Source organism: Lampetra fluviatilis, chromosome 52 (assembly GCF_964198595.1).
Source record: "Lampetra fluviatilis chromosome 52, kcLamFluv1.1, whole genome shotgun sequence".
Taxonomy (NCBI): Eukaryota; Metazoa; Chordata; class Hyperoartia; order Petromyzontiformes; family Petromyzontidae; genus Lampetra; species Lampetra fluviatilis.
In genome coordinates this window covers 1284423-1308199 of record NC_136326.1, presented here as the reverse complement: position 1 = coordinate 1308199, position 23777 = coordinate 1284423, and the positions used below count along the sequence as shown (strand labels likewise).

General features: G+C 55.2%; 2 protein-coding genes across 2 annotated transcripts in view; one reads left to right on the top strand and one right to left on the bottom strand.

Moving 5' to 3' along the window:
• Window positions 1-18401, bottom strand: part of LOC144949061 (tetratricopeptide repeat protein 9A-like) — a 29281-nt gene extending 10880 nt beyond the window's left edge. Inside the window, exons 1-3 of the mRNA XM_078878872.1 lie at window positions 17694-18401; window positions 2193-2375; window positions 1348-1496 (exon numbers count right to left, since the gene is read on the bottom strand). Of these exons, the coding sequence (XP_078734998.1) occupies window positions 1399-1496; window positions 2193-2375; window positions 17694-18204 (792 nt within the window). The 5' untranslated portion in view covers window positions 18205-18401 and the 3' untranslated portion in view covers window positions 1348-1398. The remainder of the gene's footprint in view (window positions 1-1347; window positions 1497-2192; window positions 2376-17693) is intronic.
• Window positions 1-23777, top strand: part of LOC144949065 (zinc finger protein DPF3-like) — a 324698-nt gene that overhangs the window by 175278 nt on the left and 125643 nt on the right. The gene's annotated exons all lie outside the window — the stretch shown is intronic.

The following is a 23777-nucleotide window of genomic DNA, read 5'->3' as shown; positions in this document are numbered from 1 at the left end:
ACACAGGAAAGTCAAATAAATCCCCAAAAAACATGCAAGTAAAACTAGACAATCCCCATCCTACCAGGCAAAGCCCAATGAGGCATTCACTTGTTTTTTAGAAGCGACTGGGCCGCAAATGATAGCTGAACAAAGTGGCTTATCGTGCGGAAATTTCAAGCAGCAAAATAATCGAAATACTCTCAATATGCACGTTGATTCTAAATCTGGAGGGAAAAAACCATGGGGAGAGTGACAGAGAGAGAGACACGCAAACTCCAAATATACAGCAGGGGCATCGTAGGGGTCAGGATCGCAAGGCGGTGCTAGCGGTGGCTACGCTGCTGCACGTGACTGCTGCCCATAGTGCTCTAGCGCTGTGAAGGCGGCGGTGGCGAGGGTTGGTGGATCGCCCCACAGATGGTGCACAACTCCCTTTCTCTACCCGAGCAGGAGCCGTGTGAGCGCTGGCTCGCCAGGAGACGGCGGCACTGCAGCAAAAAATAAATGCGGACTCCACACCGGTTCCATCTGTGTGGGATCGAGCGTTGCCCCCCCTCCCCTCCACCCTCCAGCACCTGTGGGTTCTCTCCGTGCACTGCGGTTTCCTCCCTCCCACGTGTGAGCGGCTGACACAAAATGACACTCAAGTTCCGCTGAGACTGGTGACCATATATAAGAATAGGTTTTACCCTATTGTGTTAAGATGTTAAAACACCAAACTGAAACCTTTTGCAAGGAATCATGTCTGCATTCACCACATATACTTGTGGTGCAAACAAAAATACATGCTCTGCTATTATACGAAGCATTGTCTTTGAAACAAACTGGTCCACACCAGAGACAGCTTTCTTTAAAGCCTCGTCTCCAACGGCGCGAGACCAGAGGACGCCAAAAGACGAACAGCACAAAGACAGTGCCACTGTCAGGACATTGAGAGCTCGGATACAAACGGACACACACGCAGACACACAGCCGGACACACACGCAGACACACAGACGGACACACACGCAGACACACAGTCGGACACACACGCAGACATACAGCCGGACACACACGCAGGGACACACACGCAGACACACAGACGGACACACACGCAGACACACAGCCGGACACACACGCAGACACACAGCCGGACACACACGCAGACACACAGACGGACACACACGCAGACACACAGACGGACACACACGCAGACACACAGACGGACACACACGCAGACACACAGACACACACGCAGACACACACACAGCCGGATGGAGAGACAAAATGAGACGGACAGACGCACGAAACGTTTCGAACCTCGGCAAGAAAGCGTTCGTAACGACAGCGGAGCCCTCGCCGCCCACCACCCCCCACCGGCTCACCCTCGGTGGAGGCCCGGCGACGGCGCTCCCCCGCGCGGCGGAGGGGGCGGCTCACTCAGGGACCGCCCTCTCGGCCTCGCGCTCGCGCTGGTAGTGCGCGCGGCTGAGACGCATCTCCGTCAGCTGGATGTAGCGCTTCACGTTCAGGTCTGCGAGCAGTCGGCAGCCAGGGTGGGGTGGGTGGGTGAGGGGAGACGGGAAGAGCGTCGTGTGACAGAAGTTTGAGAAATCCTCTGAATGCAAGAAACATTTTGGACTCTGACGTCCGGGCCTCTGACGTCCGGGCCTCTGAGTCCGGGCCTCTGAGTCCGGGCCTCTGAGTCCGGGCCTCTGAGTCCGGGCCTCTGAGTCCGGGCCTCTGAGTCCGGGCCTCTGAGTCCGGGCCTCTGAGTCCGGGCCTCTGAGTCCGGGCCTCTGAGTCCGGGCCTCTGAGTCCGGGCCTCTGAGTCCGGGCCTCTGAGTCCGGGCCTCTGAGTCCGGGCCTCTGAGTCCGGGCCTCTGAGTCCGGGCCTCTGAGTCCGGGCCTCTGAGTCCGGGCCTCTGAGTCCGGGCCTCTGAGTCCGGGCCTCTGAGTCCGGGCCTCTGAGTCCGGGCCTCTGAGTCCGGGCCTCTGAGTCCGGGCCTCTGAGTCCGGGCCTCTGAGTCCGGGCCTCTGAGTCCGGGCCTCTGAGTCCGGGCCTCTGAGTCCGGGCCTCTGAGTCCGGGCCTCTGAGTCCGGGCCTCTGAGTCCGGGCCTCTGAGTCCGGGCCTCTGAGTCCGGGCCTCTGAGTCCGGGCCTCTGAGTCCGGGCCTCTGAGTCCGGGCCTCCGAGTCCGGGCCTCCGAGTCCAACCCTCACCTACCCACCGTGAGGCTGTCGCGTGCCAGCGTCGCGCAGGTAGGCGAGCGCGTTGGGGTAGTCCCCCAGGTGGTAGTAGGCCACGCCGGCGCGGTACAGCGCCTTGAAGTTGTCCGTCTGCCGCTGCAGAACCTTGAGGCAGTAGTCGCGCACACGCTCGTAGTTCACCAGCTCCGCTTGCAGCAGGCACGCTGTTTGGAGAAGGCGGGGGGGGGGGAGAGGGAGATCGTTAAATTTGAGTGACAGAATGGCAGGCGACGTCCGTCAAACCGACGCTGGGTCTACTTACGCGCGTGCTAAAAAAAGGTAAAAACAAAGCACAGCCCTGCAAATGTATTTTCTCTCGCCATCCCTGCTAAGTGCGTACTTTGACCTCCTCCTCCACGCCGGCCAGATGTACGTCCAGTAAGTATGCATCAGCAAGCCCTCGCGCCATACGTAGCCAAGCGTGGCTAATCGGAGGTGAGCGGGAAGGACAACAAACTCAACGCAAAAAGCAGTTCTAGAAAAATTAGTTTTTCAATCGAAATGATTTAAAAGTGCATGGCTCCCAGTGGCTTCCTCATATCGGAGGAGGGTTCCAGACGGCCGCAGAAAAAAACTCGTGATGCGGTGACCGCCTTTCTTCAACGGTTAGCCAAAAGCCGCTGCTGCTGCGAGGATGACGGAGTTCACGTGATGGTTTATGCTCCTTGCTGACGAGATCAGTGAGGTGTTGTGGTTCATCTTGGAACATGTTGGAGTACCCACACTTCCCCCCCATCAAACGCGACCTGCCTAGGGAGTGCACCACTAACGCTGTGAATCGGTGCGTCTCGTGCGAGCGGGGCAGTCGTTCCGTGTTGCGTGTTCGTGTGTTTTACCAGAAGTAGCCACATACTCTGAACGCGCGATGTCGATTCTAAATGTGGAGGGGGAAAAAAACCGGATGAGCCGGAGAAAGATCCACGCGATCACGGGGAGAGAGAGAGAAACACGCAAACTCCAAATATACAGCAGCAGGTGTCAGGCAGAGGTCGCAATCGGGTACCCGATACCCGTACCCTACCCGATACTCGGCTACCCGTACCCGGCCGGGTACGGGTACCCGTTTGCGACCCTGGTGCGGCCGGGTACGGGTAGGCCGTGAGTCACTGGTAAGTCACCGTTTGACACTCATTTCGGGTAGGGTACGGGTAGGGAACGGGTACCCGTACCCGGCCGGGTACGGGTACGGGTACAGGTACCCATTTGCGACCCTGGTGCAGCCAGGTACGGGTAAGGAATCAAAACCCGTTTGCGACCTCTGGTGTCAGGGTCGGGCTCGAACCCACGACGACCTCCTGCATACCGGGCGAGGTAGTTAACACCTCCAAGCCGCGGTTTGCCGAGGCCGCACCGCTCACGCCGCACTGCAGGGCGCGTCACACCAGTCTCGGCAGCGTGATGGCGAGGGACGATGCAGTCTGCGGCAGCATCCCAAAAATAACAACGCGAAATGTCCAAAGGATGCATCTCACACTCTTCCGCGCTGTCGGCGGGCTCGACACGACTGTGCCGGGCGCCGCTGGAAGGAGAGCGGCGTCGCGCGTCAAAAGCGGGAGGCGCGAGACCTCCGCTGGTGTCACGCGGAGAGGCGACGCGTCCGCTTGAGCCGAAACCACTCCCCGCCGCCACAGCTGCTTCCTCCACGCTCTCCTTCCTTCACTCATTCCCTGCCTCCTCCACGCTGTCCTTCCTTCACTCATTCCCAGCCTCCATCCTCCTATTATCTCCCAACTAGCCCCCGTCTCCTCCACGCTTTCCTTCCTTCACTCATTCCCAGCCTCCATCCTCCTATTATCTCCCACCTAACCCCCGTCTCCTCCACGCTCTCCTTCCTTCACTCATTCCCTGCCTCCTCCACGCTGTCCTTCCTTCACTCATTCCCAGCCTCCATCCTTCTATTATCTCCCAACTAGCCCCCGTCTCCTCCACGCTTTCCTTCCTTCACTCATTCCCAGCCTCCACCCTCCTATTATCTCCCACCTAACCCCCGTCTCCTCCACGCTTTCCTTCCTTCACTCATTCCCAGCCTCCACCCTCCTATTATCTCCCACCTAACCCCCGTCTCCTCCACGCTTTCCTTCCTTCACTCATTCCCAGCCTCCACCCTCCTATTATCTCCCACCTAACCCCCGTCTCCTCCACGCTTTCCTTCCTTCACTCATTCCCAGCCTCCATCCTCCTATTATCTCCCACCTAACCCCCGTCTCCTCCACGCTTTCCTTCCTTCACTCATTCCCAGCCTCCATCCTCCTATTATCTCCCACCTAACCCCCGTCTCCTCCACGCTCTCCTTCCTCTTATTCTTCTTTCGCCTGGATGAAGATTGTGCAGCAAACATCAATCGCGGTCCAACGTTGATGTGTGACCCTCCGTAAAATTATCTCCCTTTCCTGCCACACCTCCCTCGCCTCCCTCCCTCCTTCATTCCCTCCTAATCCCTTCCTCCCTCACCCACTCTCCACCCACCGACACCCCAAGGTTCAACCCAGCTCCGAGCCGCCCCTCACGGCTGCCGAGTGCGGCTCCCGGCTGCGGTGCCAACGCTGCTGCTCTTGATACGGACACGATTCCTCGTGTCGCGCGGCACCACACACACACACACACGCACAAAGATCACCCACATAGCCTTTAACAGACTGTTAGGGCAAGTGCCGTTAGCGAGCGCCAAATTAAAGCCATCGCGCTGCACGGGGCGGTGGGTGGTTGGCGCCGCCCACTCGTTGCACCGTGCTGCTCTACACAGCGCTGACGTTCACACACGGCACCAGGCACTCGCTTGATGCCGAGTCGACCTTGCGGAGGCCCAGGATCGGCGCAGTTAATCGTCACCCGTTGTTGGCCGTGTGCGGGAATAGAACTCGGGTCGCCGGGTTTGAATGAACTTCGCCAACCGTGCTAATGGGAGGTGCCGGAGGAAGGACACCAAACTAGACACCAAAAGCAGTTCAAAAGAAATGAGTTTTCAATACGAGTGATATGGTAGTGGTGGTACAAGTGGTGGTGGTACAAGTGGCATTGGGGGTGCAGTGCTGCCGAACCACTGTTTGCCGGGTTCGTAGCGTGGCGCGTTAACCGCTGCAGCACCACTGCCCACACACGCGCCCACACAATCAAGACAAAGATCCCCCGTGTAGCCTTAATTGACTGTTGGGGCAAGTGCTGTTTGCGAGCAGCACCTATGAAGGCCGTTACGGTACACGAGGGGGGGGGGGGTGGCTAGCACCACGCCCGAGCGCCTTTGTGTCCCGAGTTGCGATGTTTACACACCGCACCAGGTATCATTTTAGGCCGAGTCGACCTAGTGGAGGCCCAGGACCGGTTCAAATATTCCTCATTGGTGTTGGCCGTGAGCGGGAATTGAACTCTGGTTCGCAGGGTTCATAGCGCAGCGTAGCGCTAACCTCTACACTACACGCACGGACGCGCGTACCGCAAGCACGCACCGACACACGCGCGTACCGCAAGCACACACGGACACACGCGCACGGACACTCGGCGCTGGCCGCGCGCACAGACGCACGCTCCCCCTAATGGACGTCATTCATATTTGATGCCGCGCGAGAACAAATGCGCCGTGCCCTAGGGCGGCCGAGAGCCGCGCCGCAGCTCCACAGCGCAAACTAAAATGGAAAAGGGAGAGAGAGAGAGAAGCGGAGGAATGCCGAAGTGATGAGCGCGTGTGCACACGTGTGTGTGTGTGAGTGCGCACGTGTGTGTGTGTCGAGCGGGAGTGTAGCGGTTAGCGCTACGCTGCGCCATGAACCCGGCGACCCGGGATCGATTTCCGCTCGCGGGCAACGCCGGTTGACGATTATCTGAACTGGCCCTTGGCCTCCCCTAAGTCGACTCAGCCTCAAATGAGTACCTGGGCGTGGTGCTGGCAACCCACCCCCCCTCCCCCCCGTGTACCGTGCTGGCCTTCATAGGTGCTGCTCGCTAACAACACTTGCCCCGACAGTCTGTGAAGGCTATACGGGGGTTATGTATCCCTTATCTATGCTTGTGAAACGGAGATCTTCTTAAAAGGAACATCTCCACACCGATTTGAAACATTCAGGCTGGCCCTGCCTACGATCCATCCTGGGTTTAACCAGGCTGGATTGTGTGAGGAGCTCACAGATCCCTGAAAGAGCTGGACGCAGTCGCATCGGTGAGCTCCTCCGGCAGACGAGGCTGCGTTGGCTGGGTCGTGTAGCCCGCATGCCCAGCCACCGCATGCCCAGCCACCGCATGCCCAGCCACCGCATGCCCAGCCACCGCATGCCCAGCCACCGCATGCCCAGCCACCGCATGCCCAGCCACCGCTTGCCCAGCCACCGCATGCCCCCAAGCAACTTCTGTTTGGCCGGATAGAGGAAGCAAGAGAAGAGCTGGACTGATGCGGTACGGGAGGATGTGGATCTGCGTGGACTTGCCGATGACCGGTACCGGCGGTGTCAAGATCGGCCTCTGTGGAGGAGGCTTGCAGCAACAGCGGAGGGCAATGGAACGACGCTCACAACAACGAGCGTAGCGCCGGGTGAATAAAAGGCAGCAAGTTGGCACAGTGGGGGGCCCATTAAGTCAACACATGGCACCTGGGTCTGACAGCGAGCCTCCCACAGTTCATGTGGCTTCAGAGTGCACCTGGCCTGGCACAAGCGCTGTGGTGACATTACTGTCACCTCGTGGCGAACGGCGGCATTTGTTGTTGTTGTGTGTATCAGCGTGTGTGTCTGTGTTGACTGCCGTCCTCACCGAGCAGATGGTTCCATCTGCTGCATATATACAGCACGGCACTCGCACGACAAGAATGTACACGGCCACGAACACACATGCACAGAGACACGATCACGCACAAGAAACGCACACTCGCACAAGCAAAACGCACACGTGCGCCCACCCATTACACGACCTCACACGAGCGAAGACAAAGCCCCCCACCACCCCCACCACCACCCCCGTGTAGCTACTGGGCCACGTGCCGTGAGCGAGCATCTGTGAAGGCAGGCACGGTGCACCCTGGGGAGCGACGTGGCCGGCCGGCCTCGCCTCTCCAGCGCCAGAGGTCGCAATCGGGTACCCGATACCCATACCCTACCCGATACCGGTACCCTACCCGATACCCGGCCGGGTACGGGTACGGGTACCCGTTTGCGACCCTGGTGCGGCCGGGTACGGGTAAGGAATCAAAACCCGTTTGCGACCTCTGCCCAGCGCCGACGTCTGTACGCCCCACCGCGTACTCGTTAAAGGCCGAGGCAACCTGGGGGGAGAGCACCGGGATGGGCTCGGAGAAGAGGCGCCCACTGGCTCCTCGGTGCGTGGGCCGGCAATGGGACCTGTCGCTCGCTGGGCCTGCAGGGCCTGCAGGGCGGCACGCGAAGCGACGGCGACCACCGCTCGCCCGTTTGCGGAAACGCGCCACGCGTACAGTCGCGACGCACCCCCGTGCGACACGTACGTTCACGCACGGATGCACAAGCGTCGATTATACGCGCGCGCAAGCGCACGTCCCTTACGAACGCACGCTCGTGTGCGAGTTGCTCAATCGTACTCGCGCACGTACACACGCCCGCTCGTGCGCACACGCAGGCAGATCTGACGCGCGCACAGCCACACAGAGGATCAGGCGCACACATACACACACACGCTCATGCACATGCACGCGCGCACACACACACACACACACATTTAAGGCACACACACAAACGCACACAAGCTCATACACATGCCCACAATCGTACAGAAGCTCAGGCACACACGCTCACACACTCACTCACGCATATATCCAAGCATGCAGACACACAGTCACACATACACACACGCGCGCGCACACGATAATGCACATTCTAACGAATTCCCTTACGCACACAAGCTCCACGCACAAATTCACCCACACACATTTACTTACGCACACGCTTGCTCGTACACACTCACGCAAACACACGCATTCATGCCCACGCAGTCACATTCACTCACACAAGCTCACACAGAAAAAACAAAGATCCGCCAGATAGCCTGAACAGACAGCTGGGGCAAGTGCTGTAAGCGAGCACCTATGAAGGCCGGCACGGCACACGAGGGGGTGGGTGGCCAGCACCACGTCCGGCCGCCTTCGTCTCCCCAGTGGCGATGTTTACACACCGCAGAGGTACTCATTTGAGGCCGAGTCGACCTAGGGGAGGCCCATGACCGGTTCCAATAATTGTCACCGGTGTCGGCCGTGAGCGGGAATCGAACTCGGGTCGCCGGGTTCGTAGCGCGGCGTAGCGCTAACCGCTACACCCACCGCTCCCATCACACACTCATGCAAACAGACATGCTCATACATGCATGCGCAACAAGAACAACCGCCATTCGCCACTAAGTGGCGGTGACGTCACCACGGCGCTTGTGCCAGGCTATGTGCATGCGCACACACGCTCTAGCACACACGCCCATGGACGGACCCACGCAAACTCAAACATGCTCACACGCTCGTACACCCACGCGCACATAGGCTCAGACGCACTGACAAACTCGCACGTACGCTCGCTCTCCGTACACACACGGCACGCACCCACGCTCATACAAGAAGACAAAGATGCCCCGTGCAGCCTTTAACAAGCTCTTGTGCTGTTAGCGAGCACCTACGGAGGAAGGTTCGGTGATAAAGCGGGCGGGTGGCCAGCACCCCGCCCGGCCGACTTTGTCTCCCCTGTGCCGATGTTTACACACCGCACCAGGTACTCATTCGTTGAAGGCCTAGGGGAGGCCCCAGACCGATTCAAATATGCACCACTGTTATTGATCGTGAGCGGGAATCGAACTCGGACCGCCGTGGTTCCGAAGCGCAAGCGCGCTCACCCGCCACACGACCGCTCCCCACACACGCAAGCTCACGACACGCGCTGACACACGCATACGCCAACACACGCGCGCACACGCACGCGCACACACACACTAACACGGGCACACTAAACATGCGCACACACTAACACGTGCGCACACACACACACACTAACCTATCTGCCACGAACACGCGCACAAGCACACTAGCGCACACACACACTAACACGCGCACACTAACACGTGCGCACACACACTAACACGCGCACACACACTAACACGCGTGCGAAAGCCTGCACTCAGCCACAATGGGCTTATCAGTGGGATGAGCCACTCACAGCACTGCGCTGCACTCGGCTTAACCGATCTGCCAACGAGCACGATTCATCCAGTCCAATTAACCCAATCCCAATCTGATCTACACGCACCATCATCCTCATCCAATTCATTTCAATTCAAATCCCCCAGCTCTCCCCTTAATTATCGCCGCTGCATTATTTTTTGCTCGAGCGAGCGAGTGGGCGAGCGGGGAGGGGGAGTCTTAAATCTTGGGTCAAGGACTGCACTTCGAATTTGTCAACAAAGAGGCGGTAGAGGCTGATCAGAGGGTACCATAATGGCCACGACAGAGACACCGAGCCAGAAGTGCCACGGTGGTTAGGAGATGTGAACTACTTCGCCTGGTGTACAGGAGGTCGTGGGTTCTATCCAGACCCTGACGACGCCTGCTGCTGTATATTTGGAGTTTGCGTGTTTCTCTCTCTCTCATCATCATCAGGGTGGCTAGGAGATGTTAACTACCTCGCCTGGTGTACAGGAGGTCGTGGGTTCTATCCAGACCCTGACGACGCCTGCTGCTGTATATTTGGAGTTTGCGTGTCTCTATCTCATTATCATCATCACGGTAGCTAGATGTTAACTCTCTCGCCTGGTATACAGGAGGTCGTGGCTTCGATCCAGACCATGACGACGCCTGCTGCTGTATATTTGGAGTTTGCGTGTCTCTCTCTCTTGCCGTGGTGGTGTGGCTCTTTCGCCGGGATCCTCTGGTTTTTCCCTCCCAACGTGCGTTCAGAGCATTTGGCTGCGATAAATTTCCACGTGATAATAAGACGAAGCTTCGTTGCTTCTGAAAAAGAGTTACAGAGCTCATTGGGCCATACCTCGTAAAATAAATAGTTTAGAAGCGCTGAGACCCCGGGTTCGAGGTCTGGGTGTCTCTCTCTCTCAGGGTTCACAATGGCCTTGTCAGAGACACTGAGTCACAGCCGCCGAGACCCTGGGTTCGTTGAGCTATCATTTGTGACGGTCAGGTCGCTTCTGAAAGAAAGCTTTTACACAGCTAAGTGGGCACTTACCTGGAAAAATAAAAATAAAAAAATACTTTATAGATTATAGAGCCCCGAGTCCGGGCATTTCTCTCACTCTCTCCGAGGGTTCGTAACCGGACCCCACCACACGTGACCCTCCGCCAATCGACTTCACGGCGCAGCGACCGATTTGCCGCGCCGCGTGGACGGAGAAGGTGGAGGGGGGGGGGGCGGCCCCGGTGTCGAAGCGACTCGCACGGACGTGGCTGCCGCGGTGATACTTTCCCACTTGACGCGCCATTCCCTCCCGCGGTCGATAGCGGGGCCGGCCGCGCAGCCTCACGCACGCGTGACCGCTGACATCGCAGGCTCTCGATGCGACGGGAAAGTCGGGGAGATGGCGGCACAAGCGGCTGGGGGTGCGCCGTCGCGTCGGCGTTATCGTTACCGCGTTGCCGTATCGTCGCACCGCTCACACGCGCGGCTCAAGAAAGTAGTTCGTCGTCGGCCGTTCAGAAATGGCGTTATAACGGCGCACGCCCCCCGTTATAATGGCGCGTTCCTGAATGGAATAAACACGCTATAGCACCTCCTACGCATTCCACAAGTAGTGACTAATCCCATATCTGCATTTTCCATAAATATGCTAAATTCATCTGTTGATATGCAAATGCCTTTGTCAAGGCGCCCTTCCTCCCCTAACCCAGCTTAAATATACGCTGCCAAGCATGGTGGTGCTCATTCAGACGCTGTCTTTCCGACAGACCTGTTCTTCACCTGAGGACGGCTGCTTGCGTTGTGGCCGAAACGTCGTGAGAATTGTATTTTATTATGTTTCTATTTTTTTTTTATTTCCCTTCTACGTGACTTTACCGAAAGAACGAAGAAGACGCTATAGCAAAACGCGTGAACGCGTGAACATGCGATAGGGACTTTCCGCACATTCAAAAACTCGCTCACCCAAAAGCCCACCTCCGCAATAGCCACGGGTGACTCCACACACATCTCTTCCCCACTCAATGGACTCGCGAGTGGCATTGAACGTGTTCGTTGCACGTTCCGTGGCCTTGCAATGGCTTTGCATGTTAGCGCGCGACAGAGGTTTGTTGATTATTATTACGATAAACTCGGATTACGATTCACTTCACGCATAGAGGGCCCTTTGTTGCTCTGCAACGCAAACTAAGACGCGGCGTTCCACGTTCATTCGCCTCTCACAATCCTCCCGGTGCTCAATAAAAGTAATCCGCTTTCATTTACGAAGTCAAAATTTCTAAAAATGGCGTGCATTTACATTGTCTAAGGATTGAAAGCATTTTCCGGTGAAAGAATTACATTGAGTGGAGCAAGAACTGAAACGTTGGAGCCGTATTACACGAACTGTGCTCAGCCTTCTGTAGGTATTCATCGTGCCCAGATGTTGAGTCACCATCTACCCATTAGTGATAGGTTTTTACACTTTCAACTGGTACAAAAACTGACACCTTTATACAAGGCATCATGTTTGCAATAACCACAAGACAAGCAGTCAAGGTGTCAGTTTTTGTACCAGTTGAAAGGGTAAAAACCTACTACTATATTTTGCCACTGGTAAAGGAGATCTCATAGTGTAAATGCTTACCCCGAGCTCTCAATACTCTGATAGTGCGCTGTCTTTGAGTTGTACGCGTCATCTGGTCCAACACCAATGGAGACTAGGCTCTAAGAAAAGCTGTCTCGGGTGTGGACCAATCAACTGCAAGGACAGTGCATATCATTATCATCATCAGAGTTGTTTCTTTTTGTTTGCATTTTGACAGCTTGTGTTGTGGTTATTGCAAACATGATGCCTTGTATAAAGGTGTCAGTTTTTGTACCAGTTGAAAGGGTAAAAACCTATCACTATATTTTGCCACTGGTAAAGGAGATGTCTCATCGTGTATCTACCCATTGTTACGTTCATGGTTCTATTGTCTCACCTTCCGAGTATCTGCCGCCGTTTTAATTAAATTCAACGTCCCAAATCGTTCCACGGGAAATCCCCGTGTAGCCAGTTACCCAGCTGGCTCCAGTGGTAACAAACAGAGTTACTGGAGCCCAACTAGCCGGCAGCCAGGCAACTCGAGGCATTAAACCCCACACAGAGTATGCATTTAAGGCCGAGTCAACCTAGGGGAGGCCCAGAACTAGTTCAGCTCTTCATCAACTCAGCTCACTGGGTTCACAGCGCAATGCGCCGAGCACTCCCACTGCTCCTTCGTGAAACAACAACAACAACAGCAGCAGCAGCAGCAGAGGCAGCGTCAACAACAACGGCCGCCGTTCAACAACACGTGGCGGTGACGTCACCACGGCGCGTGTGCCAGGCCAGGTGCACTTGGAGGCAATCGCCGTGAAGTGCCGAAGGCTCGCCACTGCCAGGAAGTGACGGGACCAGCCCCCGGGTCGTGACGGCTTCAATGACCGAGATGAGCGGCAGAGATGCGCCACCTGAACATAGCAAGACAAAGCCAAAGATCCCCCGCGTAGCCTTAGCAGACTGTTGGGGCAAGGTGCTGTAAGCGAGCAGCACCTATGAAGGCCGGCACGGCAGACAAGGGGGTGGGTGGCCAGCACCACGCCCGGCCGCCTTTGTCTCCCCAGTCGCGATGTTTACTCCGTGCCAGGAACTCATTTGAGGCCGAGTCAACCTAGGGGAGGCCCGTGACCGGTTCAAATATTCGTAAAGCGGGGATCGAACTCGGGACACCGGGTTCGTAGCGCAGCGCAGCAAGTGCAACACTGACCCTCCCCGTGGTCAATGTACATGCACGCACAAACTCAACCCTCCACTTTCAAGTCAATGTTAAAGACAATCCCCCACCACTCCTTGCGTCTATGACTGGCAACGTTCTTCTCTCAGCATCGTACCCCAGAACTCTCACATCTCTCCGGGCTCAACAGAGGTGCTTGGGACACAGGCTTGCATCGAGACGCTTTTCTTTGTGTGTAAATTAAAAGGCTGCGTTGCATTCAACGGGCTCCCTCGCAGGAGAGGTACGGCCCCATTCACCCCCCACGGGCTCCTCACCTGATGCTAAATAAAGCGGCGAAGCCACCTGAGCGTTCACTCAGAGCCACCGCACAAGGTCCCCACCCCCCCCACCGGCTCATTCTGAGATCACGCGCATGCCAGTCCACTGCTGCACAGTTCAACGGTTCCACCGTTCCGCTGCGAATCCACCGTTCCGCTATTCCACCATTCCGCTATTCCACTTTTCCACGATTTCACGGAACAGAAACCCCACAAGGCATCATCATCACACACACCCAGGGACCCACGTGTAAATCAACCCACAGCCACTCAGCGGCCCGCAGACGCACGCGAACGTGCACAGACACGCACAAGCAAAGACATGCACACACGCGCGTGCACGTACAGATACGCGTGCACGCAGAGATAAGCACGCGTACACAAAGGCACGCACACAAACACACACGTTGACGCTCAAGCGAGATACTGGCACGTAGACTCGCACACATGCACACACGCACACAGGGAGTCACACACGCACAGCACAGGCTCACACAAAGACAATCGGAGACAAAGGTCCCCTAGTACAGCCTTAACAGACTGTTGGGGCAAATGCTGTCAGCAATCACCGATGAAGGTCGGCACCATGCCCGGCCGCCTTTGTCTCCCCAGTGGGGACGTTCACGCACGGCACCAGAAGTCGTTTATGGCTGAACTCACTCGCCACCAAATTTTGGGCCAAGGCAATGAAATAAAACTCACCAGGTGTGCCACCGCTCGTACCACCACTCACCACCACCACACCACCACCATTCACCGCACCGCCTCTGCAACTAGCGCTCAGCAGAGCACCAGCTCATCATCATTATCCACGCCGCCCATCAGCAGCAATCACACAGACACCATCCTTACCTCCACTCAATAAGTCTCCCACCGCCATCATCACTCGCGCGCTCGCACACACACCGCCCGCGCAGCGCCCATCGATTCTCATCACCAATCCCATCGATTGTCTCAATTCGAGGGTTGCAACTTAGCGCAATCATCGTTGTTTTTTTCGTCTCGTTTTTATCTGTCTCGTTTGTATTGCTTCTCGATTTGCAACTCGGGTGCCTTCGATTTGTGGCGTTTAAACTATAAAACTACGTTGTATTTTAGCAGGTAAAGCCCTACTGAGTTGTGTAGCTCTTTTTGTAGAAGCGATCTGGCCATCACAAACGACAGCTCATCATCACGTGGAAATCTCTAGCAGCCAAATACTCTTCAACGCGTCATGTGGAGGGGAAAAAACCGGAGGACCCGGAAAAATATCAACGCGACTACGGGGAGAGAAAGACGCAAACTCCAAATATACAGTAGGTGTCGGGGTCGGGATCGAACCCACGACCTCCTGTATACCAGGCGAGGTAGTTAACATCTCCTAGCCACCGTGATGATGATGATATAGAGATGCAAACTCCACATATACAGCAGGCGTCAGGGTCGGGATCAAACCCACGACCTCCTGTATACCAGACGTTCTCTCCCCTGTTGTGTCTCCATGGTTTTTCTCCGGGACCCAGCGGTTTCCTCCCAGAGCTATACATATATATACAAACAGATACAGTGTAACTGGTACTTGCTAAAATATCCCAGTGCTGCAGAATTGCTTGCAGGTTACTCAGTTGGGATCACGCACAACATCACCGCCCCCTTTGCCTAGCGCAAAAACTACTTGGCAGGACCCTCCCTCGAAAATGTATTGAGACTCAGCGAGGCTTTCCCGGGTATGCAAGTGTAGTAATCATGATGACAAATAATAATAATAATATCACGGCCCCTTGCTATAGGGGAGATCTGGGATAAAAGCAAGTACGGCAAAAGGAAACGTGTAACGAAAAAAGCAAACAAGAGGCAAAAGAGGAAGCAACGCAATTGGACATCATTGGCATCCCCAACGCCGCGGTGGCAATTTTCAGTCAAATTTGAAGGGGGTAAAAATAACAATGCAGGCGTGTCGAATCACAGAATTCCCCTTGGCTGTCAGCGCCGGCGACAAGACGCGAATCCGCTCCTTGAGATTTTGTGTCGAGCTAAGGGGGTCACGGTAAGAGTTTACGGTCTGGGGATGGGAGAAGATTAGGGTTTGGTGACATGCGGGTTTGGGTTAAAGTTAAGGGTTTATAGTAACGAAGATATGGATTACGTGGATTATGGGTTAAGGGTTTAGGATTATGGTGGAGGGTTATGGATTTGGGGTTTATGGTTTAGGGTATTTTCAGAGGGGCGCCACGTTTGCCGATGAGACATCACCAGTGAGAGGGCCGCCACACATTTTAAATCGTTTGACAGCAGCACGATGATGATGATGGTGTTCTCACCATTTGTGTTTTGTCGGGGGCGGCCGCACATCAGAGGCCACACTAAAGAACACCAGAGGGCCGCCAGTAGCCCACAAGGCCTTCCGATAAAGAACACTGGTTTACGATAAGCGTTTAGGGTTGGGGATCAGGATCAGGGTTTAGGGTATAGGATTAGGGTTCTGGGTTATGAACCAAGGGGACGGTAGTGTCCAAGACCGCAATTCTCGCCCCGCATCTGCAGGGACTGCATATCACTTGGCCTTGTGCATTATCACTCCATCCGTGATGTGGGGAGGGTGGGGGGAGTGAATACGACTGTGGTGAAGATCGTCCAGTATGAACCACCCAGTCGTGTCAAGCCGTGTTGCCATTACGGCATTACCATATTAAACAAGGAAATAGGCCAATTTTATTTTAAGACAAATGTCCCTTAACTTGGGAGACCCAATCTTGAATTTAAGCTTTCGTGACTTTCGGTAAAGTCACGTACATAGAAAATAAATAGATCACGACATTTCGATCGCAACACAAGTAATCGTCATCAGGTGAGACAAACACAGCAGGTGAACTGCTGACGTTGGGAGACCCAACCCAGCGCAGAATGGGACGATGACTGCATTTGCCAGCTTCAGGTCGTGCGAATCCAATACCTCAGTGGGATTTGCCTGGGTAGGATGGGGATGGTGTAGTGTTGTATTTGTTTGTGTTTGGGTGATTTGTTTATCTAGTACTTTGCACTACCGTCGTGTTTTGTGTACTGTTTGTTGGTGTAACGTTCTTACCACGTGCCCCTACCGGACATCTGTGAAAAAGAGCTTTATAGCTCTTCGGATTCCGCCAGCATAAAGAAATATTCTGATTATCAAAAAATAATGCCGGGTTTTACCCTTTCTGGCAAAAAAACAGGATGGGTCAAGATGCTCAAACACCAAATGGAAACCTTTTGCCAAGGAATCACATCACAGATTCTGATTCTGAAATACGGGGCTTGCGAGGACAAGACTGAGACCACCCGTAACAGAATCCATCCATGAGTGATGTTGTTGTTGTTGCTGCTGTTCAACCTCAGCGTTTGTTGCGCTACTGCTGCTGCTTGGAATGCCCGACTCTAATTTAAACAACAGTTTAGTTCGTCAAGTACGCAAGATATCCCCGACAGCAGCAACAACAACCACAGCAACAAAAACCCCGTTCAACATTCAGCGGCGGTGACCTCGCCACGGCGCTCGTGCCAGGCCAGGTGCACATTTGCGGCCACGTGAGGCCTACGATGGCTCGCTGCTGGCAAGAGGTCACGGAACAGACCCAGCAGGAGCCCGTGGGTTGACGGACTGAGACGAACTTGTGCCCGAGACCACCCCTACCCCCGTGTCGCCTGCTGTCACAGGCTGTCGGGGCAAGCGCTGTGAGCGAGTAGCGGCACCACCTATGAAGGCTACCGGCACTGTGGCACACGAGGGGGATGTGGGTGACCGGCACCACGCCCGGCCGCCTTTGTCTCGCACCAGGGTACTCATTTGAGGCCGAGTTGACCTAGGGGGGAGGCCCAGGACGAGATTCAGAAAATCATCACCGGTGATGGCCACGAGCGGGAATCGAACCCGGGTCTCCGGGGTTGATAGCGCAGCACCGCGCTAACCGCTGCACCACCACTCCCCACAATTCTAGATTTTTAAGCTTTCGTGACTGCAAGGATTCATATTCTTAGGTTTTTTCGGTAAAGTCACGTAGGTGAAAAAATTAAAATTAATAAAAGTAAAATAAAATAAAAATCACGACGTTTCGGAGGCAACACAAGCTTCTGTCTTCAGGTGGAAGCTTGTGTTGCCTCCGAAACGTCGTGGAAGCTTGTGTTGCCTCCGAAACGTCGTGATTATTATTTTATTTTTTATTTTACTTTTATTAATTTAAATGTTTTCACCTACGTGACTTTACCGAAAAACCCTAAGAATATCACTCCCCACAACTGAGCCACCACCACCACAGCCTCCCACCCACACCCGACACCCCCACAGAGCGAGAAGTTACCAGCCAGGCTGATGTAGCAGTCGATCTCAATCGCCTCCACTCGCGACCTCTGCTCTCCACTCAGCTTCCCGGCACCGCCACCACCGCCACCGTGTCCCACCACTCCCGCACCGTCACCGTCGGCCCCCACCTCCTTGAGCTGCAGCAGCGCGCGATGGTACTTGCCGATGGCCTCGCGGAATTTCTTCTCCTTGTAGCACTGGTGGCCCTCGCACGCGAAGCCGCTCGCTCGGCACATCCGCGCCTCTACCTCCACCCCGGTCGACGCGTGCCCGAGGCCGCCGGTCGGAACGCCTCGGCCGCCGCCGCCTCCTCCTCCTCCCCCCGGCGCCGCCAGTCGAGCCGAGGCCGGTTCGGTGCCGATGCCGGGCGGAGGAGGAGGGGGCGGTGCGGCCGCTGTGGCCGCTGTGGTCGTGGTCTGGTGGCCCCCCGCGGGGTGGGCCCTGCCGGGCGGACCGCGGCGTTCGGCCGGTACGGGGCAGAGGCCCCGCGGAGGAGGCGGGGGGTCCATGGGGCGGTGACCCCGGGCGATGGGGCCCCGCGGGGTGCCGTGCGCTCCCCCACTACCGCTGCGACTCCCCGAGCCTCCTGCTCCCCCCCCACCACTGTCAGCCCCCAGCGCCTCGCGTCTCCCTCTCGCGATCAATGCGGCTCGCAACGACTCACCCCCTGCCTCACCAAGTGTCCACCCCCCCCTCCTCCTCCTCGTGTGTCTCTCTCTTCGCTCACCCCCTCGACCTGTCCCCCCTCACCCACCCGAACTTTCCCCTCCTTGCCCCCCTTACTCACTCCCCCCTCTCACTCCCCGTCTATCTCAGGTGCCCCCCACCACCACCCCGCTCCTCCCTACCCCTGTCTCACCCCCTAGCCCCCTCCACCCTCCTGTCTCCCCCTATCCCCTCGCCCCCTATCCCCTCGCCCCCGTGTCTCTTCCACCGTTTCACACCCAACGTCGCTTCGCCGTCTCACCCCCCCCACCACCCACGCTCGCTCCCCTACCTCGTCCACCTCTCTCCCCCACCTCTTCTCACGCGGCCAACCTCGCCCGAGCAAGGCCCAACGCGACCATCACCCGGTCCCAACCGAGGCGCTCCGCAACCACCAGAATGCACCCAGCGCCTCCCACCACCGCGGAACGAACCACCACCACCACTGCCACCCAGCACCACCACCACCCAGCACCACCACCCAGCACCACCAGCAGCAGCAGTAGACGCGGGTGAGGGCTCCGTCCACGCGGCTGCTGTGGTTCAGAGTGAACGAGGAGGTGAGGGTGAGGAGGAGGTGAGGAGGAGGAGGTGGGGGGGTTGCAACGCGTCGGCGGACGTCTCTAGGAGCCACCACAGCGGCGGGCGGCGTCCACTCTCAACGCGTGCGGCCTCGTGGGTGGAGCCTCCGCCACCACTTCCGGTACACCCCCCTCGACTTCCGGTCGCATCCCCCCCCCACGCACACCCCACCACCAATCCAGCACCCCCCCCTTCCACTCCCCCCGCACTCCCCCCCCACCCACTCCATGCACTCCCCCCCCACCCGCCCCCACCCTCCCCCCCCACCCGCCCCCACCCTCCCCATTCGCCCACCTGCCCCTTCCCCCCACACTCCCCCCACCCCACTCACTCCCCCCCCGCACCCCCCCCGCACCCCCCCCGCACCCCCCCCCACTCCCCCCCCACTCCCCCCCCCCGCACCCCCCACCCCCACTCCTCCCCCAGCCCCCCCCCTGAGCCGGAAGCACTTTCCCCATTTGAATTGGTAGCTCGCTTAAGCGCGGATTAAAGGAGGCTTCTCTGTGGGAAGCGACGGGGCCAGAGGAAGACCCCCCGCGGTATTCGTTGCTTATCCGTGTTAGGAAATGCAATACAACGTTGTGGGACTCCCATCAGAGTCTTTATTTGTACTCGAGAAAGCCGATGAGGGGCCGTCCATAAATGACGTCACGCGATTTTGGACGATTTTTGACCCCCCCCCCTCGTCACACGGCGTCACAAAAAGTCAAACCCCCCTCAAATATGACGTCATAAAGCCCTGCCCCCCCCCAAAATAAAACATGCTTCAAATCGCTTTAAACTATTGTCATTGTAGTGCGTATTTAATGTGGCGCTGCACTCTGATGTTGGAGGAGAAAACATTTATTAAAAAGTATATTTAATTAAGTAGAACGTGTCTAAATTTATTTAAAGTTGCGCATTTTGATGTGACGTCACATTTCTCACCCCCCCCCTCGTCACACATCGTCACAAATGTCTGACCCCCCCCCCCCCCCCAGGTGCGTGACGTCATTTATGGACGGGCCCCTGAGCATTGAAGCTCTTTAATTATTTTTTTTAAACAGATGTCCGGTAGGGGCTGGTCAGAAAGTTACATGGCATGAATATAAATTTTATTGTATTTTATACCTACGTGACTTTACCGAAAGAACTAAAGAGTATATGAATATAAATGTTGTGTCGTTAACCCGCCACCACCCGACACGTACCTGTCAACCCCTTATCAGTGCCCCCTACCTTGTTACAGACCAACTCAGACCCTATTGGTCACTCCGTGGTCCTTTATAAATCTCAACGTTCATCCTACAAAGTTCCCATCACAAGGGAGACACACAAACAAATAGAGAGATCTTCTTGGTCCTTTCGGTAAATTCACGTAGAAGGGAAATAATAAAATAATTAAATTTTAACATAATAAAATATGTTTATTTTATTAACGTTGAGATGTGTAAGGGACCACGGGGTGACCAATAAGGTCTATTTTATTATGTTTTATTTTTATTATTTTATTATTTCTCTTCTACGTGACTTTACCGAAAGAACCAAGAAGATGAATCCCTGCAGTCACGTAAGCGTTAAATCGAAAAATAGAGAGATTTTTTTTTTAATTGCCCGCATTGAAACGGCTGTAGGCCGTATGGCCCTGAAAACTCAACATCCCTGCACAAGGATACGTCGTGAACCGTCTGTGCTGTCAGCCACGTGCGACACGGCCAATGAGGAAGTTCGTCACTTCAAGCACATCGCCCTGAGAACGATTGTATCAGGGCGATTGACACATCCACGTCACTCTCATGGTTAAAACCCACAACATTTACAGTTTGAGTCCGACGTTTCGATGGTGATTACAACCAGCTTCATCAGGCGATTTCTGTTGTTGTTGTTGCCAAAATCGTGAAGAAGTCTTCCGTGTCCCCGGTGTTAAACAGATAAGAGTAAAGGCGATGTCATCATCACCGTGAGCCGATCACGTGCCAAGATCAGATTGGCGGTGGATGTAGGCATGTAACTCATAATTATAATCTCATTTTATATCGCGTCAGTTTAACCCGTAGGCTTACGCGACCAATATCATCAATAATCGATTTTTATGGGGTCATATCGCGTAAATATTTTAATGTGTCGTTAAACCCGCCACCACCCGACACAGCCAATTAGTAAGAGTTGTCACGTAAACAGAACGTGGTCAATTCGTCACTAGTACAGCACTAGTGTATAGTGTAGTGTATAGTGTAGTGTATAGTGTAGTGTAAAGTGTAGTGTAGAGTGTAGTGTATAGTGTAGTGTATAGTGTAGTTTATAGTGTAGTGTATAGTGTAGTATACTAGTACAGCACTAACCGGTTGTGAGTTGGAGAGAAAATCCACAACATTTACAATCTGAGCACGACGTTTCGCCAGTAATTATAACAACCGGCGTCATTCATGTAATTGCATCCCACAACGCCGCACACTCAGAACGGGTTATGTTCGTATGACACTACGTAGTGACATATGACTGGTTACGGATTGGTCACAGTTAATCAACGCACGATGGATTGTGTTAAATTGATAAAATGCAGTGATATATTAAACCTCGCCCCCACCCTGACCTTTGCACCCGACTGCCTCCCAAGTGGGGACATCTCAGTTATCCGAGGCCGTGTCTCTTTAAGACCGAAACAGCAGGGGATGTATCCACAACGGTCTGGCTGTCGCCTGATGCTGCTGCTCGTTATTGTTGTAATTTACCGGCGGCGAAACGTCTCGGCTACTCGAATTGTTAAATTGTTGTCGTGGGTTTACTCTGCAACACACAGCCGTATGGTGTTTGCCACTTCTTGCAAGGACCAACATTTTAACGAACTTATTTCGGACAAAGGGGCCTCGTGTCCTGTGAAGGTCTCAGGTTCCATATCACTTATTTCTATATTTTCTGGGCGTGAGTATGAAAGGCTCCCTTCCTAGGCCATAACTCTGCTGATAGGAAGAAAGGCCCTGTCCTAATGAGCCCAACACACATATATAGCGTGAAAGTGAGCAACGTAAAAACACCGGTGATGAACAATTATACATCTAATGTTAATTACGCATTATCGTAAGGGGGTGTCGGGGAGGAGTTGAGAGTGGAGGGGGGTGTGGAGGGGCCGGGTGGGAAATGGGGGAGGGATGGGGCTAGGGTGGTGGACGGGAGGAGAGGTGGGGGAGCGGTGGTGAAGAAAGGGGAAGGTTGGGGGAAGGATTGAGGGGAGGGGAATGGGGGAGGGATGGGGGGGTGAAGGGTGATATGGGGGGGGGGGGGGTACACAGTCGATTTACTTCTTGCGTGGCCCGGCCTCTCTTCTCTGACTGCTGCCACGTGGTGCTAATTGCTCGGCTTGCGAGTGTTTGTAACCGCGGCTAATAATTGCATCGCCCCCCTCCCCCCCCGGCACGATTTTCTCCCACGTCGCTTTGCCCAGCCCCACTCCTCGCCGCAGCGCCACGCGGGGACCGCTCGAGTTGATGTGCGACTCCAATCGCGTGCCACTCATTCGCGTTGAGACGCCGTCTCTCTGCGGCAGGGTTGTGGTTATCCTCGCCCCTTGGTTTGGTTGCTGTGTTACCCCTCCCCCCCCTCCCTCCTTCGTTGAATTTTGTTTCACCTGAGAAACCCGCCCGCACCCCTTGCCTGACCCAACATGGTTGTGAGAAAGCACATTCCTGCGGAGGGAGCTGCTGGTAGGAACGTTGGGTTGCTCGGTCAATGGCCAGGGTCAACGGCGGCGTGGTGTATTCCGCAAATATGCCCGACTGTGAGGGCGGGCACAAGCCGGCGTGAGTAGGTTAAACGTTCAGTTTTATAAGGGACTTTTGAGTTTAAACCCTGGTGTGCATGGTCGATGTCCTCCACGTGCTCCCGTTTTCTCCCATAAGCAAAATGCTCATTAATGGAATTTAGCCAAACATCCCAATGCAGGATCTTCCTGTAAGCAAGTCTTGAGACTCACTCAGGCTTTAATGGTGGCATTATTGTTATGGGAGTGGAGCAGTGGCGCTGTGGGTTTGTACACTGCACTGTGAACTCGACTACTCGAGTTCGGTCCCAGCGACGACTCACATCAGCGACGAGTGAAAGATAAAAAAAAGTTCTGGGACCTCTCTCTCGGTGAAGTATGGTCAAACAACTCCCAAGACTGACACGGCATGGACAGGCTGTAAACAATTATATCATCAAGGCCCCCTCCCCCCCTGACTGCCCCCACGCTTCTCGTTCGACGATGGCGGCGTTGGTCCTCGAGCCGTCGCTGTCCGAGGTGCTGAGTCACCCAGCGCCCTTGGCACGGCAGCAGCGCCCCCTGCTGTCGCCCTATCGCAAGGTGACCCCTTCAGCCGCGACAATCCGTGGCGCGGATACATTTCTAGATTTGAAGCTTTCGTGACTGCAAGGATTCATACTCTTAGGTTTTTTTCGGTAAAGTCACGTAGGTAAAAAATAAAATTAAAATTTATAAAAGTAATAATGGAAATAAAATAATAAATCACGACGTTTCGGAGGCAACACAAGTCTCCGTCATCAGGTGGGACCGTCACAGCTAGATTTACTGTATCAAGTGAGGCAGAGATTCCAAGATACAAGTTCTTAAATACAAGTTGAGGGGGGAGGAGGGGGGGAGGAGCTTATCTGAGTGTGGTAGCCAATGAATGGAACGTATTGGGGGGGGGGGGCTAAAAGAGAACAACAGGTCACATGCTAAAGGTGCACATGGTGCTAGAAGAGAACGACACTGCACATGTTGTTTTACCCAGTGTTGGTGGCCATCCAAATACAACAAAGGAGAGTGCTGTTAAACGCT